The following is a 20574-nucleotide window of genomic DNA, read 5'->3' as shown; positions in this document are numbered from 1 at the left end:
AACGATTTGTAGAAAACGATTATTTTCTTATATTTTCTAGCCAGATGTAAGTGTATCGGATAGAACGGCCCAACGAAAATTCGTTAGGTTTATATTGTGTAAAGATGTCATGGGCATTTCAAGTTTAAAGGGCAGTTCCGGTTGTTTGACTGGGATGTAGAGCACGCTGGGTGTTGTAGTTCCACTCCTGGTGGATAGCCAAAGACACCCTGAACGAATCCTCTTATTTATATTGATATCATTTGATCGGTTATTGTCAAAGCAGGTATGGTTAAAACGCCTGTGAAGCTTTTTCTTTCTTTCTCTCTTTTTCTTTCTTTCTTTCTTTCTTTCTTTTTTTCTTCCTTCCTCCCTCCCCCTCTCTCTCTCTTTCTTTCCCTCTCTCTTTCTCTTTCTGTCCATTTCTCTCTACCTCTCTCATTCTTACTTTTTTACTTTCTCTCTTTCTCTCTCATTCTTACTTTTTTCTTTCTCACTGCCCCTTGCTCTTTCTCTCTCTATCTCTCTGTCCATTTCTCTTTGCTTCTCCCTTTCTAATTTTCTTTCTGTATCTCTCTCTTTCTGTATATCTCCTTCATTGTCTGTCTTTTTCTTTCTTTCCTTCTTTCTTTCTTTCTTTCTTTCTTTCTTTCTTTCTTTCTTTCTTTCTTTCTCTCTCTCTGCGTCTCCCTCTTCCCCCCCCTCTCTCTCTTTCTCTCGTTCTTACTTTTTTGCTCTCTCTCTCTTTCTCTCCCTATCTTTGTCTTTCTTTCTCTCTTTATGTCCATTTCTCTCTGCTTCTTCCTTTCTCTCTTTCTCTTTTTCTCTCCGTCCCTCTTTCTGTATATCTCCTTCCTTGTCTGTCTTCTCTCTCTCTCTCTCTCTCTCTCTCTCTCTCTCTCTCTCTCTCTCTCTCTCTGTCTCTCTCTCTCTCTCTCTCTCTCTCTCTTGCTCTCTGCCCCTTCTTCTTTCTTTCTTTCGTTCTTCTTTTTGCAATGTGTTCCATTGGGGGAAATTCCTTTTACTTCATGTCCTGCACACACACAACAGCAAGGGAAACATGTTTCCTAAGTGAGGCAAATCCTCTAAATCTGCCCATACTACACACAATTAGATTATATAATTTCTGTACAATTCCCCCTTAGATTACCAACATTATATGAGGACACGTGTATTTTGTATGCAGTCAGGCAGATCATTGTACTGAAGAGTTGATGGTAGATGTATAGGAGATTGTACAATCAGATTGTACAGTGTATGATCACCTTAATACTGACCATATATTATACAATTTTCTTTTTCAATTTCCTTTTGATTTACCTTCAACTATGTACTGCAAGGGCCTGCCTGATTAAATATAAAAGTGTTTAGGTTTGACTTCATATTATATGGTTTTGGTAAATCCAAAGGAAAATTGTACAATAAAATTGTATAATGTATGGCCAGTGTTAGACAGTTTTCATCAGAAGATTATGAGGCTGATTTACTAAAGAAGTTGTAAATAGTCAAACAATATTTATTTCAATTAACCAGACATGTACAGATTAATAAATAAATATTATCACTTGATTGGATAATTGAAGGTACTCTCCACTCCTCCGCTCCTTTAGTAAATCAGCCTCCATGCCACTATTTCTTCTCTGATGGCAACTCACAATTTTAGATTTTGCCTTTTAGTCCTGCAGCCAAATAGAGAGGTGAATCCAACGAAGACACAGACAGCAATAAACATGTGACCGAGGTTCTAACCCTTCACCACTCTTACCAAAGCTAGCTAAAAGGTTTTAGCATGGAAGGCTGTAAAGGGTGATAATAATCTCCTACACTCAGAAGCCTTTCATTCCAGCTTTGCTCTCTAAGAAAACTCCCTGCTGTTGTTTGTTTGTTTTCTTTTTGGCTAACATGGTAGAACATGACATATTGACGGTCATTTACTAAAAGTGGAGCTGGCAAAATCTGGTGCAGCTCTGCAGAGGAACCAATCAGCATCCAGATTTTATTGTCAAAACTTCAAGCTGAAGCTATAAGCTGATTGGCCACCATGCAGAGCTGCACCAGATTCTGAGTGCATCCGTTTCAGTAAATCTCCCCCAGTGACTTCATTTCGCAATATCTCCATTCCTACACAAGTGTGGGCATTTTATGGACTGTTTATGGCAGTGTCATTAAAGTCCTCATCCCCATTCACCATCTGTGATCAGATTACATAGAGGTTGGACTTCCTCTGAGGAAGGTTAGTTTATATTAGAAACGTCGCCAGCGATTCTCATCAGCAGAATCTGCAGCCACTTTCAGGTGAATCACCTGTCATTCCTCAAATGTGACAGGGACTTCATTGTATTCTTCTAATTGTCGCTTAAGGTTTCTCCCTAGTTTCTGATCTTGGGAGGCAGGTGTGACCTCATAGATGTGAGCTTAAATCTGCTGGTGGTCGTCTTACATCACCGTGACGTCATTTCTATAAATGAGAAGGTATTGTCAGTGATGGTTTGACCTGCTTATCAGAAGCTGGGTATGTTCACCCCAGACGTACCAATATAAAACTTAGCAGAAGAAATGGAAAGCCATGCAAGGCACATTGTTTTGTGTCGCAGGCAGGCTGTTTGCCTTCATCCCCACCCGTCTTTCTTCCTTGCTCTCCCACACACTTCAAAGGCATAAGGTAAACACTGTACCACTCCGTCCTATTTGCTGAGCTCCGCCCGTTGATTAAAGGATCGCTATTAATTCAGAAACATTTTACACCTTCATACCATGATCCCATTCTGTTCTCTTCTGTGGCCTTTGTCTTATTTATATTATGCGACAAAATCATTCTTCACAGTTTACAAAGTCTGTTTATATCACACAGCTCAGGCTTATCCTATTGTGATTGCTTGAAGAAATATGTAGGATTATTTTGGCTACAAGAAATCATTACACTACAGCTGCTACAAACTGTACTAATACCAGCATTTCATTCAATCTTTTGCATTGGTGTAGTTTACCAAGGAAGATCTTTTTATAGGCTGGGGAAGTCATTCTGTGTTGGCTTGGATTGGGTTCATTGTATTTAACCCCTTTACGCAGGTGTGAACAGCTTGCCCACAAATGCAGATCCTTATTAGTACATGCGACACTTATTGGAATAGAAGGAGCCGCCTGTATCCGACCATTCTACTTGGCATTCAGATTTACATTGCAAGCATCAAATAAGCCCCTTGTGATTCTTTCTGAAAAACACTACAGGCAATGTAAAAAAAACCCAAAAACAATAAATCAGTTTTGTCCTTCTAGGTTGGAATGACGAAATATGACATGAAAAGTCAGATGAGATGCCCTTGCTATTGGTGTAAATGGTGTGGCTTCGAACAGGTCACTGGAAACCTGAAGGGGATAACACGGTTATTAAGTTAAACAAAATCAATTTTAATCAGCTATTCCTTTTCTAATGGAGGATTTCCATTTGTAAATGCTAATACTGCAATTCATTTCCAGCTGCAATCTAAGTACAGAAAATTCCATTTCTATTCATCTTATCCTAGATTTACAGGTCCTCTGGTACGTTAGCAAAAGTTGTATGCAAAATGTATTTGAACAGCCAGTTTAGGAGTAAAATGGACAGTTAGCAAGTAATATATGCAATAAAATATACAGATGTAATGCATTAGAAGAGCCTCAGCAGAATTCCCTTCAATTCTATGAAGGCTCAGATAATACTACTTTATATAGTGGACTCCATGTATAAAATATAGTGTATTTCTATTTTTCTCTCTCTCTCTCTAAATATACATGTATATGTATATCTACGTCATCAATGCATATTGCATATCTTATGGTCCTGTGCAATGTTTATCTCTACTGTCAGCAGAACTCTGCTCAATAAAGGCTAAAATAATACTACTTGATATAGTGGTCTCATATATATATATATATATATATTTTTTTTTTTTTTTTTTTTTTCTGTCTGCCTTTTTCTCTCTCTCTCTCTAGGTGTCCGTTTATGGACCAGCGGTAATAGATCGCTGCTCAGTTCTCCGGCATTCTCGGAGAACACTGTTCTCCTGTGAATGCAGTTTATGAAGCGGTGTAGATCAGTTCTCGAAAGGAAGGGAGAACGGTCTCCAAACGCTGGAAAACGGCTGATTTTACTATAATCTCACGAGATTACAGTAAAAGATCAGTTTACTAAACAGAGGTAAATTATCGCTGCTTAGTTTGCGGTCCCTCTGATTCTCCAGCTCTGGGCTGGAGAATCTGGAGGGAGAACACAGATCTCCAGCGAAGGGCTGACATGATCTCCTGAGTGTCATAAACTGTGAATGACCAGAGAATAGCTGTGATCCTCTGAATCGCAGCTATTCTGTGTGTCATAAATGGACACCATGTTATCCATGCATATTGCATATCTTAGGGTCCTGTGCAATTTTATTTCTGTCCTACAAAGGCTGAAGTAATACTGCTTGATATAGTGGTCTCTCTCTCTCTCTCCTTATATATCCATGCATGTCATCCATGCATATAGCAAATCTTATGGTCCTGTGCAATGTTTATCTCTGCTGCCAGCAGAATTCTGTTCTATGAAGGCTGAAAGAATACTACTTGCTTATTATATAGTGGTCTCTATGTATATTGCATATATATGAAACATGTTCCCTTTTCTTGTCGCAGGTCTCTTCTGTGCAAGGACTCAGAATGGACACCTCTAGGTAAGAAAAGAATTGGGTGTATTGATGATTGGCAGATGTGTTGACCATTAAACGGTATAAAAAGTTAATTTGATCCTAGGCCATCAATGGGGTCCTCCTGTTCTTCTGGCAGCTGCAGGGTTAAGGCGTGATGGTGACATTTTATGGTAGCCAAATCCTCCAGCTGGGAGCACTGAGAAAGGGGCCATAAACGCCGGTAGGTGTTCTGCCTGGCCAGCTAATCACAGGAAGCAGTAGTGTCTTTACACTGTAAATTGCTCTGATTTGCCACCGAGCTGTTCTTCCACAATTCCCAAAGGTGCCTCAAAAAAGCAAGAATGAAAAACAAAGTATCAGTTCTAGAGGATCCTTACATGTGTTAAAACAACACTGCTGCTTCCTTCCAAACACAAGCTGCACCGTGCCAGAGTGTGACCAAGGACATAAGACACATACGTTGGACAAGAAGTCTATGGACTCACCATGTCATGTCACCATATGGACAGGCAACAAAAAAAACTGGTGCAACAATTGCCATAAATACAATACAAAGTATACAGTTTTGCAATGATTCGTAAAACTAATTGTTCTTTCAAGCACTCAGGTTCAGCAAGGTATAAACAGGATACTAAAATAGGAGAAATACGTGAAACAAACCAGATTGAAAACATCTGGAAAACATGAAGAAGGGAAGATAATTATAATTTGTTCCTGGACCTGTTATTTTTATACAACCCGGGGATAATTCACTAAACTTAATCAATTGCAAAGGGAAGTTACACTTTGCAAAGGAATTTGCATCAGAGTTTAGTGAAAGACTTGAAACTCTGCTGACTTCCATCATCCAATCTTGTGTAAGGCTGGCCATCCATTATACAATTTTTCTTGTACAATTTTCCTTTAGATTTACCAAAACTATATAATTTGAGGTCAAAGCTAGACATTTTTAATTTGTATGAAATCAGGCAGGCCCTTGCACTACATAGTTGAAGGTGAATCTAAAGGAAATTGAACAAGAAAATTGTATAATGTATGGCCAGCCTAAGAAAAACTGCTGCTTTTTATTTTCCTTGCAGGTGATTGGATATTCTTTGCAAAGGGAAACTTCATCTCATTTACTAAGCTCTGAGGCAAATTCTCCTTGCAAAGTGCAACTTTCCTTGCAAAGTGAACAGCCTATTTCACTTTCTTATTTCAACTCTCCTGTGTCAGAATAGAAACTTCCCAACCTTTCTGAGGCTGATTCACTAGAGGAGTTGGGAAACTTTAATAACAAGAGTCAATATTCATTTTAATTATCCAATCATGTGCAAAGGAAGAAATACACACAGATTTGCTTTTTTAGAGGATTAGATGATTGAAATAAACCTTCACTTTTTTCACTCTTTTAGTAAATCAGAATTTTTGGGATTAATTTACGAAAGGCAAATAGGCTGTTCACTTTCCAAGGACAGCTGCATTTTGCATGAATGTGAATGTGGCGAAATGTCCCTTGGCAAAAAAAAACACCCAATCACATGCAGGAAAACTTAAAAAACAACATTTTTGCTTACACATAATTGTATGATGGAAGCCACCAGACAGAAGGCTCTTTCACTAATTCCTTTGCAAAGTTCAACTTCCCTTGCAAGGTGAATAGTCTATTTGCCTTTAGTAATTCAACCCCATTAGTCTGAATCCTGCACAGTGTAATGGTCCAGAGTAAGTGGAAAATAGGTCAGACAAGGGAGTAAAGGGAGAAAACAGGATTAGACAGTCATGAAAAGCAAGAAAAGGTGACAAAAAGACAGAAAGGTTAGAAAACAAACAACGCAGAAGGTGTGAAAGGAATGGAGTGTGGTGCCTGGGAGTTTTCTGTCTCCCACATCTGCCTCTTTCACCTTCTTTCATCACAAAATGATCCATTTCTTTCAAGTCCCGTCTGTCCTCATCAGTCTATTAACAAGGCAGCCAAGTTGTGTGTGCACCACCGTTATTGTGAATCGTGCCTGATTGTCCTGAGTAGAAGACGTAAATATACGACCTATGGAGCCAGGCTTAGCAGCCCCCCTGTGCCCTTTCCTTACCTCTCCAGTACAAACAAATCTTCCAGAATATGGACATTATAGCAACAAACAGGCAATCTGAATTTAGGGGCAATAGAGAATCATCCCAGGCTGAAAATAGCTGTGTGCTCAGATCTAGGACAAAACCATTGCCTGTTCGCTTTATGTCAGCATAAAACATCTGTCTAATAGTTAACCCACATATACATGACATGACACTTCCAGCTCCATATGCTGCACACTTGTACATGCAAAAGTCACCTTTCCATCCAGAGAGCTGACTTGTGGCTCAGGATGTTTGGGCAATTACAGTATGTATGTGTGTATATTTCTTCTGACTGAAAGCTAATTTCAGCCCTCTAGCAGAAGCAAATAAAACCTGACAACTTATAAATCAGGAATAGGTGCCTATCACTCAATCTTTGCATAAATTATGAACCCATAAGCAGGCGTTCTGTCGTTAGAACCGAGGCCCCTGGAACGGCTTTATTGATGGCTGTATAGTACAATAACACGGAACGTAACTGCCACTTAAGGGAGCCCTCCACCCCTCCCACATTCTAGGCAAATGACCTTCTCACATGTCTTCTAGCTCACCTTTTACTTCGGGTACATTTATAATGGATGTCCGCATTAATACCTACACAAGCTAATGCATCGGATGCCCCTTCTTTCTTTAGTATTGCACAATTCATACACAAATTGTACATATATAATATTTACATTGCAATGTCCTAAATATTTACACATACAAGCTTTATTGTCAGGGACAATTACACTTTAGTGCTGCCAAAGCAAAAAGCAGTTACTATGGGTTGGATTTGGAGTGGATAGAATAAATCCTAATACATTATTAGGGGTAAATAATAATATATAGAGAAGCTGAGCTCAGGAGCATTACTAGGTTAAAGGTGACCATACACTATACTATCTGATTGTACAATCTACCATCAAATGTGTAGTGCATGGTGTGATACTAATTGGATGAGTTGTGTGGGTTTTCCATCTATTACATAGTTTGGTAAATCTATAGGAGATCAGATTGTATAGTGTATGGCCAGTTTAAAGGAAGGTAGGAGATGAGTCCATGTAGGAGTTATATATGTCTACTGTCTTCTTTACCCCCCTCATTCTGTGACATACTGCAACATATTATGCAGCTGTTTTCCCAGTCTGCTCCCCTCTTTCTTTTTTTAATACATATGTAAGTAATGTAGTAAGTAACTACTTCCTGGGGGTCTTGTATGGCTCTAGCTAAACCTTTTGCAGACTTCTATCAGCAATCACCTTTCTCTAATTCCCATGACTTGAGTCCATGTCCCAGAATCTTCACTCACCTCCCTGCACCTCCTTCCATCTCCTCTGATCTCTTTTGAAGTTCAGAGTTCCCCTGTACTTCAGTCAAGCTCTCTCCGTCTTCCAGGACACTTCTTTATCTCCCAGTACCATCTTATGATCTGAAGGTATTTTTCCCTCTAGGTTTTCTTATTTTCTGATAGGTGTGATGTACCTCCGCAGCTCTTCCACTTGTGTAGGAAATCCAGACTAACAGAAGATCTGTCCCATAGATTATACAGTTACACATCTTTCCAAGGTTTAGTGTTAGATAGTGTGGTGGTTTATTAAGAATTATAATTTATAGAATAAAACTTTAACTATTTTTCTGCCTTTCCTTCCTCTTTCTTTTTTCTTTCTTTCTCTTTCTTTCTCTTTCTTTCTTTCTTTCTTTCTTTCTTTCTTTCTTTCTTTCTTTCTTTCTTTCTTTCTTTCTTTCTTTCTTTCTTTCTTTCTCTGCCCCTTGCTTTTTCTCTTTATTTCTCTCTCTTTGTCTGTCTTTCTTTCTTTCTGTCCATTTCTCTCTGCTTCTCCCTTTTTCCTTGTCTCTTTTTCTGTCTCTCTCCTTCTGTATATCTTTCTTTCTTTCTCTCTCTCTCCCTCTCTCTCTCTCTCCCTCTCTCTGCTTCTCCCTCTTTCCTTGTCTCTTTTTCTGTCTCCCTCTTTCTGTATATCTTTTCTTTCTTTCTTTCTTTCTTTCTTTCTTTCTTTCTTTCTTTCTTTCTTTCTTTCTTTCTTTCTTTCTTTCTTTCTTTCTTTCTTTCTTTCTTTCTTTCTTTCTCTCTCTCACACACACACACACCCTTTCAATTCAATTCTCACACTATACATTTCTTTCTCTGCTTATTTCCCTTGTATCCCCTTCATTTATATACTCTTGTCTTTATATGGATATTTATATATTTTGTACTATATTTGTATTTTTTTAGCACTGTGTTGTATATATGTGTATAGTCCAAATGGAAGGGAATTATAAAAAAAAGTAACAAGTAAAGAATGGTTAAAGGATTCCTTTAGTAATCCATCCTCTTGATATAGAAACTGGTTAGTTAGAATATAATATGAACATTCATACTTCCTTATCTAAAGAGGAAAGAGAGAGGAAAGGAAAGGAAAAGAAAGAAAGAAAGAAAGAGAGAAAGAAAGAAAGAAAGAAAGAAAGAAAGAAAGAAAGAAAGAAAGAAAGAAAGAAAGAAAGAAAGAAAGAAAAAAAGAAAGAAAGAAAGAAAGAAAAAGATATTGCAGCATCTGAACGTATTTTTCTTCATCATCGGTCCTTTTATTCAGTTGATATCACCCTGGATGCATGGCATTATAAAAGGACTATTATTGACTATACTCATGATAGGATGATCTGTCAAATTATAAAACAAGCGATTTTCTGAGCCTTGGAAAGTTCGGCAAATCCCCTCTATGACAAGGCAGGATCCTCATTGACTTCAGTAATGACGATTATTTAAGCCTAGACTTTACTTTGTGGCGGCCTGTCCAGCAGGAATGGATGAAGAAAGAAGAGGGAGCTGATAGTGCAAATATTAGAAATCACCTACCAGGATTCCTGACTATTAGACTGTATGAGAGCCTGCAAAGATGCAAAGGGGGGAATTGGTGGGCAGAGGATTGTAAAGTGTAGGGACGTTTAATCTTGATCCCCCCCCCCCCTTCACCCTCGGATAGATCAGTGCCCTTCAGCTACTGATAACAGAAAATCTGTGTTTCCAGTGTTTGTGAAGGAGTGTATGTGTTTATAAAGGCTCATACAAGGCACTTGGCCACTTGAAGATGAAAGGAGCGATGTGGAGCTAGGAGTGGTCCCATGGTCGGTCCTGGGCCAGGATGGTGGCCAGTGATGGACAGTGATGGACCTTTATCCAGCTCGGCACCTTGCACAATCCCAGGCAGATGATAACTGGCAGACCTTTCTTTGCCCTCACATTCTGCATACACATCCCGGGAGGAGAGCTTTATCACTAAATTGATTCTCAATTGCCTGATCTGTCAATAGGAGCTGAGAAAGCTGCTCGTTTGCAACCTGTGTTTCAAACGCCTTTTTTGTCCCCCTAAGCGAGTCTATGGAGGTAATATCTGTGATCTCCAGGAGAGGATCGATTGTGTATGATGGCCCTGTTGTTTGTTCACAGGGGTCATCTCAGTGGACTGGGCTGATCGCTGCATCTTATCATTTGACACAAACACTCTGCTGTAGCGATGGAGCACCCCTCTGAAATTAACCCCTTCATCACTAGAGCCTGGTAGCACTTTAACAAAGATAAGTAATGATTTTCCAAGTTAAAGTACACAGATACATTTGCAATGGGTCAACCAGGAGTGAAATAACTGATAAACCTGATTAGTTAAATTCTCAATTTGCTGCCATTAATCTAGGACCAACTTCTGTCCTGTAGTAGTACCAGAGTTAACCCACCACCAACACACACCAACACACACACGTTTACTGCCATAATCAAATAATCATCTAATTAACACACTACCCATTCTGTCTCAACACTTTTAACAGATGTCAAATATCCTACAAACAGCAATATCTAAATAACAACAAGATCAATACATTACCAAAAATTGGCTACTTGTGTCCCATATAGGTACATATGGGGCATTGCCCTGACCTATGTCTGCTAGGTGGTATGTAGTACACACTGCTGGATAGTGAAGAGAACATTGATACCTTTTTATAATGGCTATTTTATATCATTACATGTTGTAGCGACAATGACAATAAATCCTGACTATAGATTTAATAAGGATACCATATATATATTTACAAATACATACACATAGGGCTGTGTCCTGATCTATACCTGCTAAGTGGCATGAATATGGTGTCAGTACATGCAGCTGGGTAGTGAAGACAAAACCGATACCTTTTTATAATGACTAATATTTTTAATTACATGTTGTAGCAGCAACGACAATAAATCTTGACTATAGAATTAATAAGGATACCATATATACATATACATACACATAGGGCTTTTTCCTGATCTATGCCTGCTAAGTGGCATGAATATGGTGTTAGTACATGCTGCTGGATAGTGAAGAGAACAATGATACCTTTTTATAATGAATTTTAAAAATAATTACATGTTGTAGCAACAACGACAATACATTTTGATTATATATTTAATAAGGATAATATATATACATATACATACATATAGAGCATTGTCCTGATCTATTTCTGCTAAGTGGCATGAACATGGTGTTAGTGAAGAGAACATTGATACCTTTTTATAATGACTATTATATTTAATTACATGTTGTAGCAACAACAAAGACAATAATCTTGACTATGCATTTAATAAGGAAACCATATATACATATACATACACAGAGGGCATTGTCCTGGTCTATGCCTGCCAAGTGGCAGTAACATGGTGTTGTTACATACTGCTGGATAGTGAAGAGAACATGAATACCTTTATAAATAATTACATGTTGCTGTAGTAACAACGACAACAAATCCTGACTACATATTTAATAAGGATTCCATAAGCATGTATAAAATACCTCTATGTGTAAATATCTGTGCACATACTTATATGTGTAAACACACACATTTACAGGAGAAAGTATTTGTATCTTGTGATTGTTTAAATAGCTAAATTATAGCTATGCTTAAAACAGTACATATATCATATGGTGTAAACAGAGACATACTAGGATCAGCTATGCATTGCATACCATATTATGCTTTAAAAAAATAATCTGCATTTTTACTTGATGACAGTTTTTTTTTTTTTTAATCCCCAGCAAGTGTGTTTGTAAAAGTCTACCACCCTATCAGTCTGAAGGTCAGATTAAAAAGATCCCTCATTTCCCTCTAACATACATACCTTCGTTGTGCCATATTATCTATATGTAAGTGGCATGTGAAGAGGAGAAGGTTGTCCCAGCAAGTGGCTATCTGGGTTTCAGTCTAATGAAAATGAAGCCTTGCAGAGTTCATGATGAACTGTGCCTCCATTGTGCACCCCACAAACCTAACAACACATACATTTGTTGTATACATTCAAACCACATTCCAGACACATATGCTTTAAAGCTTCTTTTTGTTTTAAGATAATAGGACAGAAAAAAAAAAGAAAACACAACTTTTTTTTTTCTTCAGCATAAAAATGAAACATCAAATTACTTTGCCTCTGGCTCCCATTTTTCCCTTCTACATTATAACTAGTTATTGAACTAGCTATAAGATCTAAAGGCCATTTGTGCGGAGACAGATTTCAACTGAGTTCTACCATCAATATTCTGTGGCAGTGACCTATTGGTGGAAGTCAAGCAACAGAGGTGAAATTCAGGTCACGCTGTCTAACCAGTATTAAAATGCGTGCACTTTGAGGGGAAAAAAGAGCCCACTTTAAACGAGATTTAAAGAAAATTGAATTCCACTATGGGAGTGGAATAATCTTTGCATTCTCCTTACAAACACAAAATGCATTTTTAATTTTTCTTTCCTTTTTTTTTCTCCTACAAGGGAGGAGGGAATAAATATTTGCTCGTTTTTTTTTTGTTTCTTCAGAGAAAGAAGAAAAATCTAACGATCTAAAAGACAAATGGTTGCAAAGCTGGGTGTAGCAACCTGTCCTCTTTATTACATTTGGTGGAGATGGGTTTAGTTCCCATCTGAAAGTATATTAAAACAAGAAAAAAAATCAATTAAAAATAAAACGTCCATGCCAATTAGCTTTATAGAACACATAATATACGTATGCTTCTGATACCCAGACACACGATGATTAGTGATGAGCATCTTTGCATCTGACTTTTGGCATTAGTAAGAAAAATAAGAGAATCTCGGTTTTGTTATTAGAGGGAGAGATGTCAGGGTTTTGCTGTTATGCCAAGCAGAAAGAGGAGATTGTAGTCCATTTTTCTAACATGCACAGATTGCTAATTGCGTGAGGTGCAGGTTACCAAAACGGTCAGTATGGTAATAGCACCTTCAATGAACCCTTGGGGACAATAGACTGTTATTTTTCTTCGGAACTGTCAAAAAAGACGCTTTGTGCTCAGAATGTTTCACCAACTCCACAGCCGCATAATTTTCCAGGCTTTTTATGCAGCAACAAAAAGCCAGAGGACCAGAGCAGAAAATTAGAGAGAGAGAGGGAGAAAGGAAAGAAAGAAAGAAAGAAAGAAAGAAAGAAAGAAAGAAAGAAAGAAAGAAAGAAAGAAAGAAAGAAAGAAAGAAAGAAAGAAAGAAAGAAAGAAAGAAAGAAAAGATATAGTGAAAGAGGGAGACAGAAAGAGAGACAAGGAAACAGAGAGAAGAAAGAAAAAGAAAGAAAGAAAGAAAGAAAGAAAGAAAGAAAGAAAGAAAGAAAGAAAGAAAGAAAAAAGTAAGAAGGATATATACAGAAAGAGAGAGATAGAAAGACAAGAAAAAAGGGAGAAGCGGAAAGAAAGAAAAAGACAGAGAAAGAAAGATATACAGAAAGAGAGAGGAGTGACAGAGAAAAAGAGACAATGAGAAAGGGAGAAGGAGAGATAAATAGACAGAAAGAGAGAAAGATAGACGAGAGAGAGAGAGAGAGAGAGAGAGAGAGAGAGAGAGAGAGAGAGAATAGTCAGAAAGTAAAAGAGAAAGAGAGAGACAGAAAGCAAGAGAGACAAGAATGAGAGAGGAAGAGAGGAATGGATAGACAGACAGAAAGGAGAGGGAGAGAAAGAGAGAAGGAAAGATAGAGAGAAAGAGAGAAGGAAAGGCAAAAGGAGAGAGAGAGATTGAAAGAGTAAATGACAGAGAGAAATAGAAAGAAAGAAAGAGAGGAGAGAAAGAAAGAGAGATACAGTGAAAGAGAGAAAGAGGAGCAGGGTGAAAAATAAGAGAGAGGGAAAGAGAAAGACAGAGGGAGAGAGGGTCAGACAAAAAGAAAATAAGAATGTGTGTGAGATAAAGAGAGGGGGGAGGGGCAGAATGAAAGAGACAGAGAAAGAGAGACAAATGGGCAGAAAGAAAGAAGGAAAGAGGGACAGATAAAAAAGCGAAAGAACTAAAGGGAGAGAGATAAAAAGATGAAAGAATTAAAGAGAGGGTGATAGATAAAGAGAATTAAAGAGAGGGAGAGAGAGAGATTAAAAAAAATAATGAAATAATGAAAAATAGGGAGAGAGAGAGAGAGATAAAAAAAGGAAAGAAAGAGAGATACAAAAAAGAATGAAAGAGGAAGAGAGAAGTAGAGGGAGGGTTTTTTTTAATCTTACTTGTACGTTTTGCCACCCAGTCCACAATGTTTACAAACAGACTCCCTGTAATCCTGGTGTTTTAGTAAATCGGGTAATTTCCTCCATGTGCCCCCACATTGCCAGTGCACGTCACAGCTGGGCCGATTCTCCTTCATACAAAGCTCAGCAGTGATATTTAATGCTGCTTTCTACATAAGATGTGGCTCCCAGTTCTGCACCTTACCCACAGCCAGGCTCGCTCAGTACTTAATGAAAGAAGCTTGGAGAAAGAGAAATGGCTTGACAAGAACTGGCCATATTTGTTACAGGAAGGAAAGCCCCGTGATTGAGCTAAGAAGCAGCATAAACATATATATTAGTATGCTAGAATACTGATTGTAACAGGAGAAAAGGCGAGGAGCTGCCATGTACATTGTCGTGGGGTTAAAGTGATTAGGGTTAGCTACAGCATGCTTAGTAAATAAACTATATAACCAGCTAGGCCTTGTATATGTGAGATCTCAGCATGCTATTTGTGATTGAATAAAAAACAAAAGTAAAATAAACAAAATATTGTTGGAGCTTTTACTACAACCCCAGTGATTCTGGTGTAAAGAGCAGTTCTATACATTACGTATATATACGTTAATGTTACAGATGTCTAATCCATTCATCTACAGTTGTGGAGATGAGATGAGCAAATGCCTAGGGGCGTTATATTAAAAGGGTCATTTTACTTTGATCCATTGCATTCGGACTCTTTGACACACCCATTGCAATTAGGGAAACTTACAAAATTATTATTTTACACTTAACTGCATGGTGGGGGGATGGTTTGCTAAAGGAGTGATTTTTACATTGGCCTGTGTTCCCATCAAATCCACTGTTAGGATATAGAAATTGTGATTTGCAACCGGACCTATGTAGATATGTGAAGTGAAGAGCGGCAAAAAATGACAGCTTTAGTGGGAGCACAAATAAAAAGTACCCCCCCCCCAGTAAATCTACACCACAAGCCTGTAAGTAGAAATGTGCCTTGATTAGGGCTGTGACACCCAGCAACCCAGCAGATGGGTGTAAATCCAACCACATTACCTCCTGAAAGTTAGCAGTGTTTATCTAAGCACAAGCCAGTGGGTAGTTAGGAAACAGAGAGCCATAATAACAGCATGCTGCTTCACATCTGGATGAAGTTATAACCATTGTGGCTTTATAATGGCACTTTTAATTCACATTCATTTAACAAGCCCTCATCAAAGTTGCAGATACCAAGAAGGCGCTTATATGCACCCTGTAGAATCGAATTTGTGTGGAGACAGCAGTCACAGATTCGTCTCTAGGGGGGTATATGGGTGATGCTACAAACCTCTGATCACAACTTTTTATTTTTTTTTCTCGCACTTTGAATAAATTGTGGGGAATCCCTGGTGTTTAATGCGCCACTTCATTCAGTAGTCGTTGTAAGTGGTTACTAGCACAGAAGAACTATCTTGGGTAGTGGAAAAAGAGAGAGAGAGGAAGAGAGAAGGAGAGAGAGAGAGAGAGAGAGAGAGGAGGGGGCGGGAGGAGTGGATTAAAGGTGTAGATTAAATAATCATAAAATAACACATTATTACATTTCCTATAAAGACTGAACAGCCACCGCAAAAGAGCAAGTCCCAACCAGTCCAATCCTCCTGGCTGATTTATAGCCTTTTACTGCCCTATAAAAGCTGTTAGAACGAACCTAAAGCCTGCACCACCGCTGGCACATTTAGACTAATAAATAAAACATAAACAGCTAACTTTATGTGTCACTTTTATTGTTATCAAGTAAAATATGGCATTGCCCTACAAGCTATGATTCTATGCTATAATTGTTATCAAGCTGAACAGGGGAGCAATCAGATATCTACACTCCCATTTTTAATGCCTAATCTAAGCTCTTGATAAAATACCTAATTGTAATAGCTGTTTGCTTGGAAATGTTTACATAAATTCCCAGGGTTTTTTTTTAAAGCACTATATTATCTGCTGGAAGTAGGATGTGTGAAATAGATGCTTCGTGCAAACAGAACAGGAGTCCCTCTCCAGTCATTTGGTCTATTTAAGAAGAAAACTACGATGGGGCCCCTTTCTCGATGAAAATTGCATTGGCAGACCAGGTCCTCCATCCTCAGCAGCCGTGTTATTGCACTAGGTACTGAGTGACATGATCCATCCTGCTTAGGAGGTATTAGCTGTAGCCAGGAGTGGGGATATAGGCAACAAGGCAATAGGAACTTTGCTGGTCAACTGGCTGCATGGCCACAACATCCATCCAGATAAGAAAGACACCCACATGGTGATCTAAAGCCAACTCCACCAGGGAACACAATCACAGCAGCCACATTGATAGAGTGTCCTTCTCCCCAAATCTCATAGATTGTCTCATGCCTTTGCTGTATGTTGTGAATTAACCTCTTCCTTCTTGTTGCAGAGGGACACATGCGAATGTAGAAGGCAGTTTTGCACAGATAAGTGATTTTATTTACTCCAAGCACCCTATGAAGGATGGGATTGTGAACGATCTACCTATCTATCTATCTATCTATCTATCTATCTATCTATCTATCTATCTATCTATCTATCTATCTACCATCCATTAATCATCTCTTATCTATCTGTCTCTATCATATATATATATATATATATATATATATATATATATATATATATATATATAATGTATAACATAAACATATATGTTGGACTAGCTAGCTAGCTAGTTAACTAGCTATCTATAATAGAATAATTATCTATTCTGAACCTGTGTCTATCATACCTGTTTATCTACCAACCTGCCTTTATATATATATATATATATATATATATATATATATATATATATATATATATATATCTTTAATTTAACATCTATTATCTACCAGTGTCTATCTACCTACCCATATTATATATTGGGCTATCTCTCTCTCTGTCTCTAAATATATATACATCTTTCTCTTTCACTCTCTCTCTGTATATATATGTATATATATATCATCCATTTATCAACTGTTATCTACCAGTCTTTGTCCTACCTATCTATCCATATTATATATATTGGACTCTCTCTCTTTCTATCTATCTATCTATCTATCTATCTATCTATCTTCCATTATCTACCAGCCTCTATCCTACCTATCTACCTAGCTACCCAAATTATATATATTAGACTCTCTCTCTCTCTCTCTCTCTCTCTCTCTCTCTCTCTCTCTCTCTCTCACTCTATCTATCTATCTATCTATCTATCTATCTATCTATCCATCCATCATTATCTACCTATGTCTATATACTCGTCTATCTATCTATCTATCTATCTATCTATCTATCTATCTATCTATCTATCTATCTAATATATCTAATCATCTATATCTCTATCTATATATTTAGATATAGGTTGAAGTCTGCTGTAGAAGCCCATACCTACGTGTCTATCATACACTGAATAGAGAGGTCTTGACTTGGGATTCCTATGTTTCTGACTCTTCTCTTTGTCATTGCAGGGCACCCTGAATGTGGATCGGTTGTGGATCTCCTGGGATGGAAGCGATGACCCTGGGCTCACAAATTGGACGATATGGTAGGTACAGAGGACGAGGGGATCTAGATATAAAAAGGCACCAGGTCCTGTGTTTGGAGGAGATGTATTATTGTATGTGTGCATGTTTGTGTGTATGCCTTTCTTACAGAGGGAGGAGGTGAATATTCCCCACCCACCTCTAGTATCCATTTAATGTGCACATTCTCTTCTATATCTCCCTTTATGTGTATTTGCCAGTAAATACCATCGGAGCCCCCACACAAAGCGCACACAGGCTATAGGGCTCCATCATTGTGTGGGATCTGCTCTGGAAGAGAAACAAATGAAAACACAACAACAAACATGGAAAGGGAAAATTACATTTTAAATAAGCTTTTGGTTCCTTATCCGGGGACTAGGATGCGGGTTGTGATTGGCTAGTGGAGTCACATGGTGAAAGTAACTTTACGGGGTCGCCAGCTAGTAGGAGGGCTTTATGGAGCAGAAAAACGACAAAGCGAGAAAAATTATTTTCCACTCCAGAAATTAATGATCATGAGTTCGTATTTGATGGACTCTAACTACATCGATCCGAAATTTCCTCCATGTGAGGAATATTCGCAAAATAACTATATCCCAGATCACAGTCCGGAATATTATAGCCGGTCCAGGGACACTGGATTTCAGCATCATCACCAGGAACTGTACCCTCCAAGAACAACCTACACAGAGCGCCAGTACAGCTGTGCCAGCATCCAGGGGCCAGGAAACCCAGCCACACACACCAGGGTCCATGGGCAACCTCAGAGCAACCACCACCTTGTAGGCAAAGCCCAGATCTGTGAGCTTCCAACCCCATCTCTACCTACCAACACTACCACCTCTGCCACTCCATCCCCTGCACCCCCAGCCTGCAACCAGCCAAATCCTGAGCATCCTACCAGCACAGCCACTAAACAGCCCATAGTCTACCCCTGGATGAAGAAAATACACGTCAGTACTGGTAGGAAACTTTTCTTCTTCCCTTAACCTCTCTCTCTTTTTTTTTCTAAAGCTCAAAGAGTCTTTGGGTTAGCACAATTGAACTGGATTTACGACTACGAATGGGTAATTACACCCACCATAAATTTTATAGCCAAGCCTGTCTGGGCTGCTCCAGCCATGTGCTTCATTCTGCTCTGTATGTGGAGTGTGTGTGTGTGTGAGAGAGGGAAAAAGTCCTATAGCTTTGTAAGGGTGCATAAATAATTCAGCCTGTTTGGAGCTAAGGGATCCCCTTCTAATAGAACTGGAGGAATTTTACAAGGCATTTTTTTTTTAGCAGATCGCCTTTCTTCAGGGATTGTGCTATCCTTTTCTGTCCCTGATTATCTTGTATTGCCTACCCCTTCCCTTCCCTCTCACCTCCTGTCTTCCTTCTGTTCCCCCCTTCTTTTTCCATGGCTGTCCTCCTGATTCTCTTCTTTCTTTCTCAGTGAACCCTAATTACACTGGGGGTGAGCCCAAGAGATCCAGAACTGCTTATACCAGACAGCAAGTCTTGGAACTGGAGAAAGAATTTCACTATAACAGATATCTGACCAGGCGAAGGCGCATTGAAATAGCCCACTCCTTGTGCCTCTCGGAAAGGCAGATCAAGATCTGGTTTCAGAACAGGAGGATGAAATGGAAAAAAGACCACAGATTACCGAACACAAAAGTCAGATCCTCAGCTTCCTCCAATGCGCCCAGCAACATCATTGCTTCCAGTTCTGCACCCAACGAGGATCTAACGCAAAGCTCAGCTCAGGACCAGCGGGAGGATATTACAAGGTTATAAATACACTACCAATAAACAAAAACAACAAAAAAACTACACACAAAAGACTGAGTATTTATAGAATCTAATAATAATTATAATATATATATTTTTTGGTTCTTGTCGTTTTTTTTCCTTGTGCGTTGGAAAAAAGAGGTCTTTTGAATCATCAAACAGGCTTTAAATGCATGTCACAGTGCATGGGATCAGGTTTTTGTCAAGTGTTGTTTTATGTTTGTTTGTTTGTTTGTTTTATGGCAGTTTTGTCCTAATTTATTTTGTGAGGGGAGGTAGGATGTTCAATTTTAAGTGATTTTCCTAAAGTTTAAAAAAACAGGGTCTGCAATTTTGCCCTATAAATATTTAAAATACTGAGTGTTAACCATGCTAGAACAAATCCCACAGAGGCAAAGAAATCTCTTTTTTTGTATACGAAAAATAATAATAATAATCCTGTTATTATGTGATCAGATTCTAAGTAGCAGCACATCAAACCAGAATCTGTCTAATTTAATGGCAATTCCATTCTATGACAATATAAAAGACTAGAGTTCCTCAGTCGGTAGATAGATCCCTTTTTGCTGTTGTTATTGTGTTTCATCATCATTTTTATTTTTGGTAAAGACTACACTGTAAAAAAATGCTATGAACAGTCCTAGTGTAATGTGACCGTATATTTGTTCAATAAAACAGTGAGTGTGTTTTAGTTTAACCTGGCAGTGTATTTTTTAACCTGTTTTAACCATTTAATCCCACTGTTGTAAAGATTGCTTTTTTTTTTTTTGCTCCCTTACTGCAATAAGCAATATAATATACACGTGACATTTTCTAGCCTAATCTGGCCATACATTATACAATTTTCTTATTCAATTTCCTTTAGATTTACCTTCAACTATGCAATGCAAGGTCCTACCTGATACTATAGAAATTGAACGTGTCTAGGTTTAATCTCATATTATATGGTTTTGGAAAATCTAAAGGAAAATTGTACAGGAAAATTGTATAATGTATGGCCAGTCTTAC

General features: G+C 38.3%; 1 protein-coding gene and 1 long non-coding RNA gene across 3 annotated transcripts in view; both read left to right on the top strand.

Annotated features, from left to right (window-relative positions):
* Positions 1 to 17502, top strand: part of LOC149450791 (uncharacterized) — a 167224-nt gene extending 149722 nt beyond the window's left edge. For both annotated transcript variants that reach the window (XR_016315212.1, XR_016315213.1), the window contains 2 exons: positions 4630 to 4667; positions 16671 to 17502. This is a non-coding gene — a long non-coding RNA (uncharacterized LOC149450791). The remainder of the gene's footprint in view (positions 1 to 4629; positions 4668 to 16670) is intronic.
* Positions 17503 to 17902: 400 nt separating this feature from the next.
* Positions 17903 to 20263, top strand: HOXC4 (homeobox C4). Its single transcript, XM_089691424.1, has 2 exons — positions 17903 to 18756; positions 19229 to 20263. The coding sequence occupies exons 1-2, from the start codon at positions 18204 to 18206 to the stop codon at positions 19570 to 19572; spliced, it is 897 nt and encodes a 298-aa protein (XP_089547550.1). The 5' UTR covers positions 17903 to 18203; the 3' UTR covers positions 19573 to 20263.
* Positions 20264 to 20574: the final 311 nt, after the last annotated feature.

This window comes from Staurois parvus, unplaced genomic scaffold, assembly GCF_062004578.1.
Source record: "Staurois parvus isolate SC_StPar_1 unplaced genomic scaffold, SC_StPar_1.0 ptg000562l, whole genome shotgun sequence".
Lineage (NCBI taxonomy): Eukaryota > Metazoa > Chordata > Amphibia > Anura > Ranidae > Staurois > Staurois parvus.
Note: the sequence above shows the minus strand (reverse complement) of the source record. Positions and strands in the feature narration are given on the sequence as shown.

What these genes read in the sequence shown, in the direction of transcription:
- HOXC4 (XM_089691424.1), top strand. Translation starts at nt 18,204, where the DNA reads ATGGTGAAAGTAACTTTACGGGGTCGCCAGCTAGTAGGAGGGCTTTAT. An exon ending in GAAAATACACGTCAGTACTG is followed by an intron (nt 18,757 to 19,228) that starts GTAGGAAACTTT and finishes TTTCTTTCTCAG; the next exon opens with TGAACCCTAATTACACTGGG.